Source organism: Chiloscyllium plagiosum, chromosome 1 (assembly GCF_004010195.1).
Source record: "Chiloscyllium plagiosum isolate BGI_BamShark_2017 chromosome 1, ASM401019v2, whole genome shotgun sequence".
NCBI lineage: Eukaryota > Metazoa > Chordata > Chondrichthyes > Orectolobiformes > Hemiscylliidae > Chiloscyllium > Chiloscyllium plagiosum.
The window spans coordinates 97,015,602-97,032,907 of NC_057710.1; the positions used below are offsets into that span (position 1 = coordinate 97,015,602).

Below are 17,306 nucleotides of genomic sequence, written 5' to 3' on the forward strand. Positions count from 1 at the left end.
AATGAGCTTGCTAGTTCAGGGAAAAAAAGTGCAAATACAGAATAAAATAAAGTTATACAAAATGCTAACTGAAGCAATAAATTCAGTATTAAAACTTTTCCTGAGGCATTTAATATTTTTCAGAAGAAACTCTTGAACTGCAGTAAGAGTAGTGAGAGATGTCATTTAGTTAAGTTGAAAGCAGTGCTTTACTGGAGGCTCACTGATGTTGCCTAGTAGGGTGACAAAATATCTGAAAATGACCTTCCGGCTCAGCGAGCAAACGTACATCGAGAACCTCAACCTGAGCTACAAATCTTCTCAAACTGTTAACATATATTGATTAACTTTTCCCTTCTATTGAAGTTCGGCAACAATTCAAAGTTCACTGTGTCACTGGTTCTGAATTTGTAATTTTTTAAAGTTAAATTGATTTAATGTATAATGTTTGCATGTTGTAATTATACTGCGCCTTGAGCTTCGCTACTAAATCATTTTGCTTTACATTCATGTTCAAGTGTTTTTATTCTCTTGTGGGAAGTAGGTGTTTCTATACTGTAAGTACAGTTTCGAGTCCAGATTCTCGGACTGATCTTGAGGTCAAATGAAATGAAGTAACTGTTCCCAGTGATTGTCTTAGCTACACAATGGATGGTTATCTTCATTGTGGCATGAGTAGAGTACTGGTCGTGTTGTTGGTATGATCATCATCCAATGTCTTGGGAAACTACATTGACGATGACAGTCCCTTATAGAATTATTACTGTTAAATTGATGAAGCACTTCTTCACTGCAACTAATATTTAAGGAATAGGACATAGGCAATTGTGTTCTTGCCAAGTTTAACTATAAAAGAATTTGAGTCAGACTTGTCAGCAATTGCCTGACATGTTACCAAATTGACGCTTGAAGCATTTTTTTTTATTTTTCAGGATTTCTGAAATATTTTACCACTAGTCTGCCCACCTTTGAACTTCTGATGTAGGCTGTGATTCTGGATCTTTCTTCATAACCTCCAAATCAGCCTCTGATACTTAAAACAATTTGCAATTCTGTCATCCATTGACACAAAATGGGTGGCTCTGTGGTTAGCACTGCTGCCTCACAGCGCCAGGGACCTAGGTTCGATTCCAGCCTCGGGCAACTGTCTTTGTGGAGTTTGCACATTCTCCCTGTGCTTGTGTGGGTTTCCTCTGGGTGCTCTGGTTTTCTCCCATAATCCAGAAATGCGCAGGTTAGGTGAAGTCGCCATTCTAAATTGCCCATAGCGTTCAGGGATTTGTGGGTTAGGTGCATTAGTCAGGGGTAAATATAGAGTAATAGGGTAGGGGAATGGGTGTGGGTGGATGACTCTTCAGAGGGTCGGTGTGGACTTGGGTCAAAGGGGCTGTTTCCACACTGTTGGGATTCTATGGATTCTAAAGTAAAATACGAATGCTCGTAGGTTGAAGGGAACATAGAAACTGGGCAGCTAGAGGGCAGCAATAAACAGTGGGCTGCTCAGTAATACTCATGTTCCATTAATGAATTTCTTAAAAATATTTGGATTGACTCCCTGAATTGCATAGTTCACAGAAATGGCAGCATTTTTTGGATTAATTTGTCTTCATTCACGTTACTGCCTGTATTAAACTACAGATGTTTTGTGCATTTTGCAGTTCTTTAGTGAAACTAATGAACAAATCTATAGAAGGGACTGCAGATGATGAAGAGGAAGGTGTGACCCCCGATTCTGCAATCAGGGCAGGCTTGGAGCTGCTTAAGGTATGCATCTATCCATATTTCTGAAAGCAATGCTCTAGACTCCATTTTTATTTAAATGTTACTTTTGAGCTTTGTGTTTCAATACTTCAATTGATGTAAGACTTCTAAGAAGGGTGAAGACCTTTCTATAAATGCAATTAATATCTATAATTTGGCAGACTGACCTAATTTCACTTCAGAAATGCTGAAGAAAAGAGACAGTGCCAAGGCTGTCCTGCACTCAACAGTACCAATACAAGATTACCTAATTTCAAAATTAACGACATTTTATACTGCGCAAGAAGGTGTACTGATTGATTAGCAAATTAGTTTTGGATTGGTTTTCGGAGAATGTACCAGGGAACTAGTCAGTATTAGTAAGAAAATGGTGCAAGGGAAATTAATGGGATTACAGGCTGACAAATCATCAGAATGTGATAATTGATATCCCAGAGCTCTGGAAATATTGGATGCATTGTGGTCATCTTCCAAAATTCTGTAGACTCTGGAGCAATTCCTACAGCGTGCAAATGTATCACCGCCATTTTAAAAAAGGAGAAAAAAAATTGCAGACCAGTTAGCCTAACATTACACATATTGAAAATGCTGGAGCCTATTAAACATAAGAATTACGAGCTGGAGTAGGCCATCTGGCCCTTCAAACCTCCTCCGCCATTCAATAAGATAATGACTGATCTTTTTGTGGCCTCAGCTCCACTGACACGCCCTCTCACCATAACCCTTAATTTGTTTATTGTTTAAAATCATTGCCTATCTTAGCATTAAAAACATTTACTGAAATAGTGTCAGTTGCTTCACTCAGCAAGGAATTCCATGGATTCACAACCCTTTGGGTCAAGAAGTTCCTTCTCAATTTAGTCCTAAATTCTGCTCACCATAACTTTGAGGCTACGCCTTCTTAACCTAGTTTCACCCACAGTTGGAAATAGCCTCTCTACTTCTATCTTATCTATTCCCTTCATAATTCAAAATGTTTCTGTTGATCACCCCTCATTCTTCTAAATTCCAATCCATATGATGCCAGTCGACTCAGTCTCACCTCATAAGCCAAACCCCTCAACTCAGAAATCAACCTAGTAAACCTCCTCTGTACCCCCTCAATGCTAGTGCATCCTTTCTCAAGTTGGAGACCAAAACTGCATGCACTACTCCAGGTGTGGCCTCACCTGCAGCCGGTACAGCTGCAACATAACCTCATGCTTTTAAGTTCAATTTCTTTAGCAATGAAGGTCAAAATTGCATTTTCCTTCTTAGTTACCTGTTGTACCTTGAGATTCATGCACAAGGACACTTGGTCCCTCTGCACAGCAGCATGTTGTAACTTTTTACCATTCAGGTAATAGTCCTCCTTACTGTTATTCCTACCCAAAATGAATGACTTCACATTTATTAACATTGTATTCCATCTACCAGACCTTTGCCCACTCACTCAAAGTATCTACATTCCTCTGCAAATTTTCACAGTCGTCTGCACACTTTGCTCTGCTACTTACCTTAGTGTCATCTGCAAACTTTGACACATGACACATTGTCCCCTACTCCAAATCATCGGTGTAAATTGTGAATAATTGCTGTCCCAACACTAATCCCTGAGGTGCACCACTAGTTACTGATTGTCAACTAGCATAGCACTCATTTATCCCCACTCTTTGCTTCCTGTTAGTCAACCAATCCTCTATCCATGCTAATACTTTATCCGTATCGTCATACATCTTTATCTTATGCAGCAGCCTTTTGTGCGGCACCTTGTCGAAGGCTATTTGGAAGTCCAGGTACATCACATCTACTGGATGCCGTTGTCCACCGTATTTGTAATGTCTTCATAGAACTCCAAAAGATTAGTTAAACATGACTTGCCCTTCATTAACCCATACTGCGTCTGCCCAATGGGACAATTTCTATCAAGATGCCTTGCTTGATAACAGACTCAAACATCTTCCCCACTACAAATGTTAAGCTAACTGGTCTATAATTCCACACCTTTTGTCTACTGTCCTTTTCAAATACTGGAAAGATGTGATAACACTTGGAGAGCATTAAATGGATTGGACAATCACCATGGGTTGAAGAAAGGTAAATAATGCTTAACAAATCTAGTTAAGTTTTTTTCAGGCTGTAACTAGTAGTATAGATGAGGGAGAACCAGTTGAAGTGTTGTATTTGGATTTAGATGAGGTCCCATATAACAGGTTAGTGGGCAAAAATGAAACACATGAGATGGAGGTCATATATTTTAAGAGCAGCCAGCAACACCCATGTCCCACAAATGAATTAACGGTAAAGTATATAATATATTTAGACATGGATTGAGAATTGGTTTGACAGACAGACAACAGGAATAAATTGGTCTTTTTTCAGGTGGCAGGCAGTTAAAGGGGGGGTAATGCAAGGCTCACTGTTTGATACCAGCTATTTTATTAGAAATAATTTGGATGAAGAAACCAAATACTGCATTTCCAAGTTCGCTCACGACATGTGGAGCGTGCTTGACTTGTGAGGAAAATGCAAGGCGACTTCACCATGATGTAGTTAAGTTGAGTGAGTGGTAAAAACGAAGGCAGCTGTAGTACAACATGGTTAAATATGAAGTTAAACACTTCAGTATGAGAAACAAAGAAAGTGTTACTTAAATGGTGATGCTTAGCTTAAGCCTGGAAGCTGTCCAGGTCATGCTGCATGTGAACATCGATAGCTTCGGCATCTGAGGAGTCATGAATGATGTTGAACATTGTACAATCATCAGTGAATGTCTCTATTTCTGACCTAATAATGGTGGAAAGGTCATTGATGAAGCAGCTGAAGATGGTTGAACGTAGGAGACCATCCTGAGGAACACATGCAGTAATGTCCTGTAACTGAGGTCACAGTCCTCTAACAGCCACAACCATCTTCCTTTGTGCCAGGTATGACACCAACGTGTGGAATTCCCCCCCCCTATTGAATCCAATTTTTCTAGAGCTCCTTGATCCCAAATTTAGTGAATGCTACCTTGACATCAAGGCACCGCGTGAACCTGTCAGAACCCCAAACTGAACGTCAAATGAGCAGCTTATTCCTTTGCGAGTGACACTTGATTGCATCACATTATGAATGAATGTGAATTGACTAACAGACGGACCCCACTACCAGGGATATATTTCCCTCCCCTCCCCTATCAGCGTTCCAAAAAGACCACTCCCTCCGTGACTCCCTCGTCAGGTCCACACCCCCCACCAACCCAACCTCCACTCCCGGCACCTTTCCCTGCAACTGCAAGAAATGCAAAACTTGCGCCCACACCTTTCCCCCTTACTCTCCAAGGCCCCAAGGGATACTTCTATATCCGCCACAAATTCACCTGCACCTCCACACACATCATCTATTGCATCCGCTGCACCCGATGTGGCCTCCTCTATATTGGGGAGACAGGCCGCCTACTTGCGGAACGTTTCAGAGAACACCTGTGGTGCACCTGGACCAACTAACCCAACCACCCCGTGGCTCAACACTTCAACTCCCCCTCCCACTCCACCAAGGACATGCAGGTCCTTGGACTCCTCCATCGCCAGACCATGGCAGCACGACAGTTGGAGGAAGAGCGCGTCATCTTCCGCCTAGGAACCCTCCAACCACAAGGGATTAACTCAGATTTCTCCAGTTTCCTCATTTCCCCTCCCCCCACCTTGTCTCAGTCAAATCCCTCGAACTCAGCACCGCCTTCCTAACCTGCAATCTTCTTCCTGACCTCTCCGCCCCCACCCCACTCCCGCCTATCACCCTCACATTGACCTCCCTCCACCTATTGCATTTCCAACGCCCCTCCCCCAAGTCCCTCCTCCCTACCTTTTATCTTAGCCTGCTGGACACACTTTCCTCATTCCTGAAGAAGGGCTTATGCCCGAAATGTCGATTCTCCTGTACCTTGGATGCTGCCTGACCTGCTGCGCTTTTCCAGCAACACATTTTCAGCTCAGTAATAGATTGGTTGGGTTGGATTTGTCATGCTTTTGTACAGCACATGTAACTGAGCAATTTACCACATTGCCGGGTCAATGCCAGCATGGTAACTATTGAATTGGCTAAGAATCTGACATGTTCTAGAACCTACCTTCAAAAGTTTTGTCAAATTTTGTCAGTGTCCTCCAGCTTATGCAGTATCTATTGTCTCCTCATGTCTTTTTACACCACATAATGTGAATTCAGTTGGTTGAAGACTGCTACCTGTGATGCCGAGGACCTCAGGAATAAGTCAAGGTGGAGCATCCGTGCTATTATGTCCTATGCCCTCACCACTACCACCACCCCCAAAATCGCTGAGGATAGACTATTTCCTACTGTTCGTTATTTAGTTGTCCACCACCATTCGGGACTGGATGTGACAGGACTGCAGATCTTGGATCCGATCTGTTGGTTGTGGGATTCCTTTGCCATGTCAACACACACTAATCATATGTTGTGATTTGAACAGGTGGATACCATATTTGTAGGTATGCCTGTTGTTGCTTCTGCATATTTCATTGAATCAAGGCTGATAACCCAGCCTGGTGATTCTGTTAGACTGGAAGACATGCCATGCAGTAAGGTTACAGATAATGTGTCAATGCAATTCTGCTGCTGTTTGTGCCCCACACGGCACCTCATTGGTGCCCAATTTTGAGTTGGTATGTTTGTTTCAAGTATGTCCCATTTCGCACACTGGTAGTACCACAAAACAAGATGGAAGTTATCCTCCCTGTAAAGTTGAGACTTTGTCTGCATAAGGTCTATGCATTGGTCACTGTTTTGATACTGTTGTTTACAGATGCAACTGCGACAGGTAGATCGGTGGGATCAAGTAGATTTTTCTCTCTTGTTAGTTCCTTCAGCATCTGCTGCGGACCCAGCTTTGTCCTTAAGATTCAGCCAGCTTAGTCAGCAATGGTGTTACCAATCCACTCTTGATGATGGATATTTAGGACCCCCACATTTTGTGCTGTTGCCACTTTCAGTGCTATCTCTGAGTGATGTGTAACATGGAGTAGTACTGATTCATCAGCTGACTGAACTGAATGAGAGTGAGTGATGTGCATGCACAGTGAATGACCAGTATATTTGATAACGGGCACCTGGTTAACATTAGCCTAGTTTTTAAAATTCCTTATCACAGCTTTGCAGGTGGCATTTTACAGATGCTACCTTTGAAATTTTGTGTTCATGTGCCCAAGTGCAAGTTGAAAAGCTTTGACAGTATGTCTCTTTTTGCAGAAAAATAAAGTTCTGTGCTAGCAAATGTCTATTTTACTTTGTTGTCTAACATCATTCTTGTTTCATGAATCTTTCAGTAATATGCAACAACACTGAATTAGTTTTGTTGTAACGTGCTAGTTCCTGTTAAATAAAAGAAAGATATGATGGCTTATTCAAAAGCTATTACGCTAAAAAATGATAATTGAAATTTTATTATCTTCTCCTGATCTCTGTCCCACAGGTTTTATCATTCACACATCCCACCTCCTTCCACTCTTCAGAGACCTATGAATCACTGTTACAATGTCTAAAGATGGAGGATGATAAAGTAGCTGAAGCTGCTATTCAAATCTTCAGAAATACTGGACACAAAATAGAGACTGACCTTCTACAAATTCGTTCGTAAGTACATATTTGGACAAAAACATTATTGTGCAAAGGAAAGTGTGCAAAATATTGTTTCAAGTACTCAGTTATCGATAATGCAATTGTAGAAAACATATGCATGCACAAGCAGATGTCTTGTAGTATTGATCTTGATAAGTTAGTGTATGCCATCTGTCTTGTTAGATACTTTTTAGTGTGTGACAGAATTGCGCCACTTGTCATTTTGTAGTTGCATCATATTGTTTCTCCTCTTTCTCTTCTTTCCAATCAAGCAGAGTTAGCATGGCTTCGTGACTAATTTATTTGAGTTTCCTGGGCAAGTCTCAGCTGTGCATAGTGAACTCATTAATAGGCAAGAAACAATAGTTCTTTTTCAAGTCAGCAATGTGTAACCATTGGGGTTCCACAGGGAGCAGTGCTGGGACCACAACTATTTACCGTATGCATTAATGACTTGAAAGAAGGAAGTGAATGTATTGTAGCCCCATTTGTAGATGATGCAAATGTATGTGTTAAGTTGCAAGAAGAATACATCAGTAGGTTACCTAAGTGGGCAAAAATTTACCAAATTAAGTATAATATGGGAAGTTGTGAAGTAGTTCATTTTAGAAGGGAGAACAAAACGCAATATTATTTAAATGAAGAAAACTGCAACAGAAAAGGACTTGGGGCAAGTTGTGCATGAAACAGAAAGCCAGCACACAGATGTAGCAGGTAACCTCATGGAATATCGATCCTTATTTCAAGGGGGTGGAGTATAAGAGTAGGGAAGTGTTACTGCAACTACACAAGGTGTTGGTAAAGCCACATCTGAAGTACTGTGAGCTGTTTTGGTCCCACTATTGAAGAAAAGATATCATTTCATTAGGAGTCTTTCAAAGAAGGTTGACTAGAATTATCCCTGGTATGGATGGATTGTCGAAAGAGCAAAGGCTGAACAGGTTGGGGCTCAAATCACTGCAGTTTAGAAGAACGAGAGTGATCTTGTTGAAACAGAAAGAATTTGCTTGACAAGGTAACTGTTGAGACGATGTTTCCCTTCACGGGAGAATCTAGGACCAGAGGACACAGATCCAGATTAGAGGAGTGACCATTTAACACTGAAATAAGGAGGAATATCTTCTTTAAGAGGATTGATTATCTTTGGAACTCCTTGCAACTTATAGTTCTGGAGGCAGAATTCTTGTGTGTATTTAAGACTGAGGTAGATTCTTGATTAGTGGGGGTACCAAGAGGTTATGGGGAAAGGTAGAAGAGTGGACATGAGGAATGTTGGATAAGTCATAATTGTATTAAATGGCGGAGCAGTCTGAAGGGACCAAACTGTCTACTGTTGATACTGTTTCCTTTGGTTGTATTTTGTATGTGTTCTGGCTCGTCAAATCTTGGGAGTGTTACAGGTAAGGTGGAAGGATGCTTTGAGTAAAGAACTGGAGAAGTCATTGGCAGCAATTGCAATGTTGAAACAGAGTCTTGGGCGTCCTCGACCCAGTTCTACTCCAATCATACTGTCCTCCTATCTCTCTCTCTCTCTCTCTCTCTCTCTCTCTCTCTCTCGATAAACAGTGACATTGTGGTAATATCTTTGGACGAGTGATCTAAACGTCCAGGCTATTGTTCTGGGAGAATGGGTTCAAATTCCAGTGGCAGCTTGTAACATTTGAATTCAGTAAACTTGAATATTGAAAGCTAATTGCAGCAATGTAACTATTGTCAATTATCATAAAGACTCATTTGATTAATAAATTTCCTTCAGGGAAGAAATTGTACTTACTAACTGTTTTAGTTTACAAGTGACTGTAGAGCCACAGTATTGTGATTGACTGTTCAAATACTTTTTGAAATAGCCTCGCCAATTCACTCAAGGGTAGTTGGGATGGGCAAGAAATGCTGGCCTTCCCAGTCATGCCTATAACGCAAAAACAAAAAAAGACTGTTCCTGTAAAGTGTCAACCATTAATTGTCATATATACTGTTTTCCATTGTGTAGTCACTTTCATCTTTTCAAGTCATAGAGATGCACAGCACGGAAACAGACCCTTTGCCCAACTCGTCCATGCTGACCAGATATCCCAACCCAATCTAGTCCCACCTGCCAGCACACGGCCCATATCCCTCCAAACCCTTCCTATTCATATACCCATCCAGATGCCTTTTAAATGTTGCAATCGTACTAGCCTCCACCATTTCCTCTGGCAGCTCATTCCATATATTTACCCAATATTGTGTGCATTTCTGGTCTCCTTCCTATCGGAAAGATGTGTGAAACTTTAAAGGGTTCAGAAAAGATTTACAAGGATGTTGCCAGAGTTGGAGGATTTGAGCTATGGGGATAGGTTGAAAAGGCTAGGACTGTTTTCTCTGGAGCATCGGAGGCTGAAGGGTGACCTTAGAGGTTTATAAAATCATGAGGGACATGGATAGGATAAATAGACAAAGTCTCTTCCCTTGGAGTGGGGAAGTCCAGAGCTAGAAGGCATAGGTTTAAGGTGAGAGGGGAAAGATATAAAAGAGACCTTTTTGTTATCCTTTTTCAACTTTTGGTTATTCCCTGAAGTGCATCTTACCTATTTCCTTTCTCGGCCACGCCTGAATCTGTTGGTGCTATTTTCCAGTTACTTAGCCAGGCTCAAGTCCTACATAATACTTTTTACAAGCAACTGTGAACCTTCAACCTTGGACCAGAACCTCCTGCAAGTTTAGTAATAAAGGACAAAACTACATTTTGAAAAAAAATCACATGCTCTTCTTAAAAACCCAGTGACATCAAATGATGCAATTGACCTGAAAGCAAAGATGGCAATCTTTGGCATGCATGGATATGTAGGAGTATTTCTCGTGCATGAGGAGTGGGAAGATTCATTATTCGAGTTGCACTCATTTTGCCACAAGGTACTGTCCACCTTATCATAGGAAATAAGCAAGACAGCTTTGAAACAGTGAAAACAAGCAATGATATTTCTGTCTTAAATACAGTCAAAAGTTGACTGGTCGCACCACTGTTGCTGTCACAACTGTTGTTCCTGTCACTCTTACTATCCACAGCCTGGGAGCCATTTCTCGCCTGGCTGACTGCTCAGGTGTCAGTTTTAAATTGAACCAAATCTACAAACTCATTTCATATGCAGTTCCAACTTTCTTCCTGGCAGCTGCAGTTCCATACCTTTGCAGTTATGTAGCACTTCAAACCTGTGTCACTGCGCATGCACCGTCACTGTTCCACCTAGCGGTGGTGTTGATAACAAATACAGCTGACATAGGGAATGATTTATAAATGCAGTTGTTGGATTTAGGCTGAACACTACCTGCTGATAGGCACTATCCTTCTATAGTACTGAAGTATTTTATGTTTGCATGGCAATGTGTAAAACACACAGATAACCTGGTTCAGTAATTGGTCCATTCGGTCTGTCATGTGCAATTTGCATGTTTTACCATTTCACCTGAAAGCCAAGTGTTTTCCTGGCAGAGGTGGAAATCGTAGAAACGGCAGACTGGCATATTGCATTTGAGCCTTTCAACCAAATATATGATGTGTATTGGGAATAGCTGGGTCCCAAGCCCCGATCCTTTTGGTATCCTCCAAGCCTTCCATTCTAAAAAAAATTGTTTTATTTCTACTCACTGTTTCCTGTCAGCTCTCCCTTTCTAAAACCATGAGTCTCTTATATACATGTGAGGAGATGTATTTTGGAAGGAAGAGAAAGGAGAGCCAGTATAAACTAAATGGTCCAATTTTAAAGTGGGAACAAGAGCAGTGTTTTACTTCCGAAAGAATCAAGTCCAAAGACAAGGAAGATGTGCTTAACCTTTGGAAATCACTGCTTCAGCTCCAGCTGGATTATTGTTTCCAATCCTTAGCAAAGCACATGAATAAGTATGTCGGGCTTTTCCGATATTCAGATGGAATTTATTAGAATGTAATCAGGGATGTAGGCCTTCAGTTAGAGACGAAAGAAGCAGGGATGGTTTTCCTGAGAGTTGAAAATGTAAGAAAGATTTTAAAAAGGCCTTCAAAATGTTTTGCTGAAGAAGCATTTTTCAACACCAGAAGAAACAAATTCAGTTATTGGCAAAAGACAGAGGTAAGATGAGAATTATAAAGCAGCAATTTGTTGCAACCTGTAATGTCTGAATGGGTAGTGGAGCAATGATTTTCAAAAGCAAATTGAACATATATTTGTAGGGAAATACTTAAAAGACTGTAGGTAAAGCAAGGGAAAAGGAATTTTGCAGAAATGGTATAATACTAATGATCTACCTGTTTGCTGTATCAGTCTATGATTCTACTTTATATTTTATTTCTGTGTCTAATTACTTGTTTAAGTTTACGTATGGAATGAAGTAGACCATTTTGAATTTATATAAAGTTAACGTTGTTAGGAGGATATGACTAATATAAGTAAAGAAAACTAAAATGTGCAATAGAAATTTTAAAAACTCTGAATTTGATCGAACAAAAATGTATTTGTTAATAACGTAATTTGATTATTCTTGTTGCAGCACCCTCATTCCCATTCTGCATCAGAAAGCAAAAAGAGGTACCCCTCGCCAGGCTAAGCAAGCTGTACACTGCATTCATGCCATTTTCACAAACAAAGAAGTACAGTTGGCACAGATCTTTGAGGTATGTAAGCTCAGTTTTGTTGTTCAATTATTCTTTGTTTAAACCATGAACAGTGTGACCAACTGACTGCATTAGTAGTGAATTGTTTGACAGCATTGAGTTGATGCAGGGTGCTGATCATCAATTCTTAGGTAGTCCCTCAGGATTGAGGATAGTTTGCTTCTATTCTAATTGTGGGTTCTAAGCAACGTTCAGTATAATATAATTTTGCAATATGTGGACCTCCAAGGCCTTTGCCATAGCAGTCGTTTCCACAAGTGGAAGCCAATGCAAGGCGTGCTGTTTTAGCCTGTGGAAGACTAAGCAAACTGAGGAGGAAATTTGGTTATGAGCTGCCCAATAAGTTCACTGGCATTTGTGCTGTGGAGTTGGTTGAAAGAGGATTTCTGAATGCTTAGTGTAAGGCCATGTACTTAAGAACAGGAGTCAACAATGAGTTGCAGCTCCTTTCTTGAATGTGCAGGCACTTAAGTCATCACATTCTGCAGTTCTATGACTGAGGCTGGAGTGGTTTTGGTTTTGGATTGAAGGCAGTGTAGCTTCGCTGTTTGTTCCATAGATTATCTCCATGCGTTTGGGTAATTTGCTGGAGGTAAGATGGAATATTGCAGCAAGGAAATTGGAGAAGAAATTGGTGCAATGACGCAGCCTTGTTTGACCCCAGACTTCACTGAAATAAGGTTGGTTGGTTTTCTGCTGGGTGGTGATTGACATTTCATCAAGACCAAAATACAATTTTCTGTTTTCTTTTGGTCTAAGTAATTATTTTACCTATAGACCACTTCTTCATTATCTGTTGATATGAGCTGTAATTAGTCACATCTTTTGAAAGATCAAAGTTAGCTTTCAGGTCTTTGATATAGCATTTAAGTTTTAAGACAATAAATAGTTTCTACAAGAAATAATGAGATCGAGCATTGTCTGAATTTATATATTGCTATTTGAAAATGTCAATAACTTGTCGGTAATGGAAAGAATTTTGTCTCATTTAAGATCTGAACTGCTGAAATTATTGCAAACATCTTTCTGGCTTCATTGAAAATTTAAAACTGGAATCAAATACTACACATTCAGTGAACTGTTCAATCCATGTTTTCTGAAGTTTAACATTTTTGTAAATTCTTTCCATTTACATTTTGTTTTCTCCAGCCACTAAGCAAAAGCCTAAATGCTGACACCCCAGAACAGCTGATAACGCCGCTCGTCTCCCTCGGACACATTGCTATGTTGGCCCCAGATCAGTTTGCATCTCCAATGAAATCAGTGGTTGCAAATTTTATTGTCAAAGATTTACTTATGAATGACAGGGTATGTCAGGTTTGTGCATTTGGTTTCCTAACTTATTTTTATGATGTTACTGAACTGATGTTTTTTTTCTTTGTCTACCATGGTCATGATGGCTTTCTTCATTTTGATCTTAAAACACTACTGGAATCTAAATTATGAAATATGTGGCTCGCTGTTTGTCACAGAGGCTAAAAATGTCCCACCATATTAAATTCAGGTGTGCTTTCCTCATCTTAATTTGGGGTTTTTATTTCAGTTGACTTACTCAATGGTTAACTTCACTTGTTAATTGATCGTCCAGAAAGAAAAAAAAATGAATTTCTTCAGACTTTCTACCATGACATTGTTAACTTTGTTATAGTGAGTATAATATTTATTCATTTACGTGCAGTTGCTGCAGCACCTCCATCAAAGTGAAACATGATGGGAGGACATCCGAGGAAACTTAGGGCCCATCATCTAACTCTCAAACAGTTTTTGAGAAGGATATGTTTGATTTTTACAAATGTCGTGGAATTATAGACTGGAAAAAAACCTCTTCTGACAGGCTTTTATGAGATATTTGTATCAGGTTGCTTAGCAAATATCCTAGAGAAATGCTTACAAATTTAGACCCGTGTTTAGTTGTCCGAGTAAACCTACACTTGATATATCAACCAATGCTGAGATGTGATCCTAGAGTAAATTTGAAAAGTTTATCGACTGTTTACCTGTATATAGATGTCTTCCTTATGATATGTGATTTGTCACAATAGTAATAATCTTATGGCGTGACAAGAAAATAATGAGCAATAAACAACATTTCAATGATAGAATAAAGTTGAGTAGTCAAATGAATTTGTTTGTATTCTTTCCTATGTCTTATGGTGTTGAACAATTATAAGTGATGTAGACAGAGTGGAAAGAAAACAACTGTTCCCGTTGACGAGAATCAAGGAGTACGAGGAGAAAGCTAGAATATGGCATGAATTAGAGGATCAACCACGATCGTATTGAATGACAAAAGAGACTGAAAGGGTCAAATACCTAATATTGCTTCTAGTTTCTATGCTCTTGTGAGTAATGGTCACTTGGGTAAGATGCTTCATTTGGAAACAGCACCCATCATAGATGACCATCTTTAGAACAGGATGCTGTAGTGCACTTGTTATAAAGGGACTTCTTGTAAGTATTATATTTAGTAAAAGTTGCTGAGTTATATATTGAGTCTTTATCAGGGATAGGAATAATGTCCCGGAATGATTGTATCACCAGCTAGCAAGAAATTGCTTATTGACCAGATTTCTTTCATCTGTTCTCTACGTACAAATAATTAGCGTCTCATTTCTGTAGTTTCCTGGAGGGAAAAATGGTAAATTGTGGACTCCAAATGAAGAAGTCTCTCCAGAGGTGCTCGCTAAGGTACTGTAGGCTGAAACATTAACTTATAGCCGTGTTAATATAAAGTCAAAATTCTGTGGATGCTGGAAATCTGAAGTGAAAAACAAAGTGCTAGGGAAACGAGTAGGTCTCTCACCATCTGTGGAGAGTGAGTGAGTTACAAATTCGAGTTCCATATGACGAGCCTTGCAAGTAAGGCAGATGAGTTACGGTGCTGATTAACACATCTATGCTATCATGAAGATGTGTTATGTGTTAAGAGGCAGCTCAATGTCTGGGATATGGCGTTTTCAGGCAAGACAAGGAGGAGTGTAACAGAGAAGGTAGTGTTACAGTAGTGATTAAAATGTCAATTGCTGCAGTTAGAAGAGTTGAGATCTTGGAAGGCTCCTCAATTGAGGCCATATGCGTGGAACTTTTGTTACAGCTACATTGTTAGGAATGCATTATAGACCTCACAACCAATCAAGAAGAGATAAATGGGCAGATTGTAGACAAATTTCAACGACGTGTAAAATAATAGGGAATTTTTGTAATATTAAATGGGATAGACAAAGTGTAAATGGCTTAGTGGGAGAGGGACAGAATTTCTTAAAGTGGAGAGCTTTTAAAAGTAAAGTCCTACATGACATGGGGTTGTTTAGTTTTAAGAAACAAAGGCAACTGGCAGAAGTAAGTGTGTGGGAGCATTTCGACGATAGAGACAATAACTCAGTAAGATTTAAGATGTCATATAGAAGGACAAAGATGGACCAGAAATAAAGCTTCTAAATTGGGGAAAAAGCCCAATTTTAGTATGATAAAATGGGATCTGACCAGAGTGGACTGGGAGCAGCTGCTTGGAGAAGAATTTACATTAAAGCCTTTCAAGGAGGAAATAGTGGAAGTACAGGACCCACATGACCCTATAAAGGTAATCAGTAGGACCAAAACCAAGGAATCCTGGATACTGTGGATTATACAGGATTGGATAAGGGGAAAAAAAAACAGTTGTGGTACAGACTGAGGGCTCAGAACACCAGAAAGGGCCAATGGAAGCTTCAAGGGGTTACTAAGAAAAGATTTCAGCACAGTAAAGAGGTGGCACAAGAAAACACTGGTGAGTAAAATAAAGGAAAATTTAGTGTCCTTTAATAAGTATATTAGGGGCAAATGGATAACCAGGGAAAGAGTAGGTCTGTTAGAGAACCTAAATGTCAAACTGTGGGTGGAGTCAAAAGATGTAAATGAGGTTTTAAGTAAGTACCTGTGAATAAGTATAAGAGAAAACGTGTAGGGATAGAAATCAGGGAAGAAGGCAGTGAGTACTTTTGTGTGTGTGTGTGAGGGGGGCAGGTGCGTGGGTGGGTTGGTGGTCAGAGATTGGAGTTGGAGGGTGGGGTGGTGAGTGGCCTTAAAATTGGATGAGTCCTCAGACCACAGACACGCTGGATATGGGAGGCATTGAAGAGAAGATTAAATGGTCTTTGACATAAATGTTTAGGTCCCCTCTGGTCGTGGGAGGGTTCCAGAGAACTAGATGATAGTTAATGTGGACCATAATTTAAGAAATGTGGTATAGATAAACCAGGGAAATTTAGCGAATGAGTCTAATGTCAGTGGTAGAGAAATGACCAAGAAAAGTTATGACGGAAATGATTAATTTCTGCTTGGAGATATGAGGATTAATCAAGGTAGTAGTATTGCTTTATCAAGAGGAACATCATGCATGACAAGCTTGAATACGTTTTTTGAAAAGATGACTAGATGTGTGGATGAAGATGTACATTGAATGAAGTCTGCATGGGACCAAGGCGGTATTAGCCCATGGGATCCAGAGCAATTTGGCAAATTAGATCCAAAAGTGACTTAGTGGAAAGAGGCAGAGGGTGATGTTTGAAGAGTGTTTTTGTGTCTCGAACTCCGAACCAAATGATACATTCACAGTTTGGTGCTGGGTCCTTTGCTGTTTGTAGCATGCGTAACACTCGAAACATGAATGTTAGAGGATACGTTAGTAAGCTCACAGATGACATGAAAATTGGTGATGTGGTAAATAACGAGGAGAAAGGCCTTAGATGACAGGATATCTGGGGGCTGGTTAGAAGGGCAGGACAGTGACAAATGAAGTTTGGTTCTGACAAATGAGAAGTGATGTATTTTGTGAGAACTAACAAGGCCAGGGTGTTTTTGATGAATATGGAGTTCAGAGGATCACGATGACCTTGGTGTGCATGATCCTCAAACAGCATGTCACGTGGCTAAGAATACTTGCCTTTATTAGTCAAGGCATTGAATACATCAGCAGGGAACTTGTAATGGAGCAGTATTACATGTTACTTAGGCTACAGCTGGAGTATTGTGTGCAGTTCTGGTTGCCACACTATAAGTAGGGTGTGATTGCACAAGAGAAGGTTACGAAGAAAATGACCAAGATGTTACCTAAGTTGAAGCGTTTTAGCTATGCAGAAGGACTAGATAGGCTGGAATTATTTTCCTTAGAGCAGGTAAGATTGCTGGGAGGACCGAATTGAGATGTACAAAATTGAGAGACATAGATTGGAAGAACCTCTTCCCTTATTAGACGGTTTAATAAGTGGAGGATGTCGATTTCAAGTGATGGGCAGAAGGTTTAAAGGGGATTCGGTAAAAATATTTTTATCACTCCAGGTAGAACTCTGCTTGAAATGGTGTGAGA

The 17,306-nt window shown here is 40.1% G+C and overlaps 1 protein-coding gene across 9 annotated transcripts in view; it reads left to right on the forward strand.

Annotated features, from left to right (window-relative positions):
* The window catches only part of pds5a (PDS5 cohesin associated factor A), a 220,537-nt gene that overhangs the window by 145,909 nt on the left and 57,322 nt on the right, over nt 1-17,306 (forward strand). For 8 of the 9 annotated variants that reach the window (XM_043692710.1, XM_043692723.1, XM_043692753.1 and 5 more), the window contains exons 18-22: nt 1,638-1,743; nt 7,190-7,350; nt 11,839-11,962; nt 13,112-13,279; nt 14,582-14,650. In XM_043692710.1, coding sequence (XP_043548645.1) covers nt 1,638-1,743; nt 7,190-7,350; nt 11,839-11,962; nt 13,112-13,279; nt 14,582-14,650 — 628 coding nt within the window. The remainder of the gene's footprint in view (nt 1-1,637; nt 1,744-7,189; nt 7,351-11,838; nt 11,963-13,111; nt 13,280-14,581; nt 14,651-17,306) is intronic. The other variant, XM_043692731.1, reaches the window with a different exon arrangement.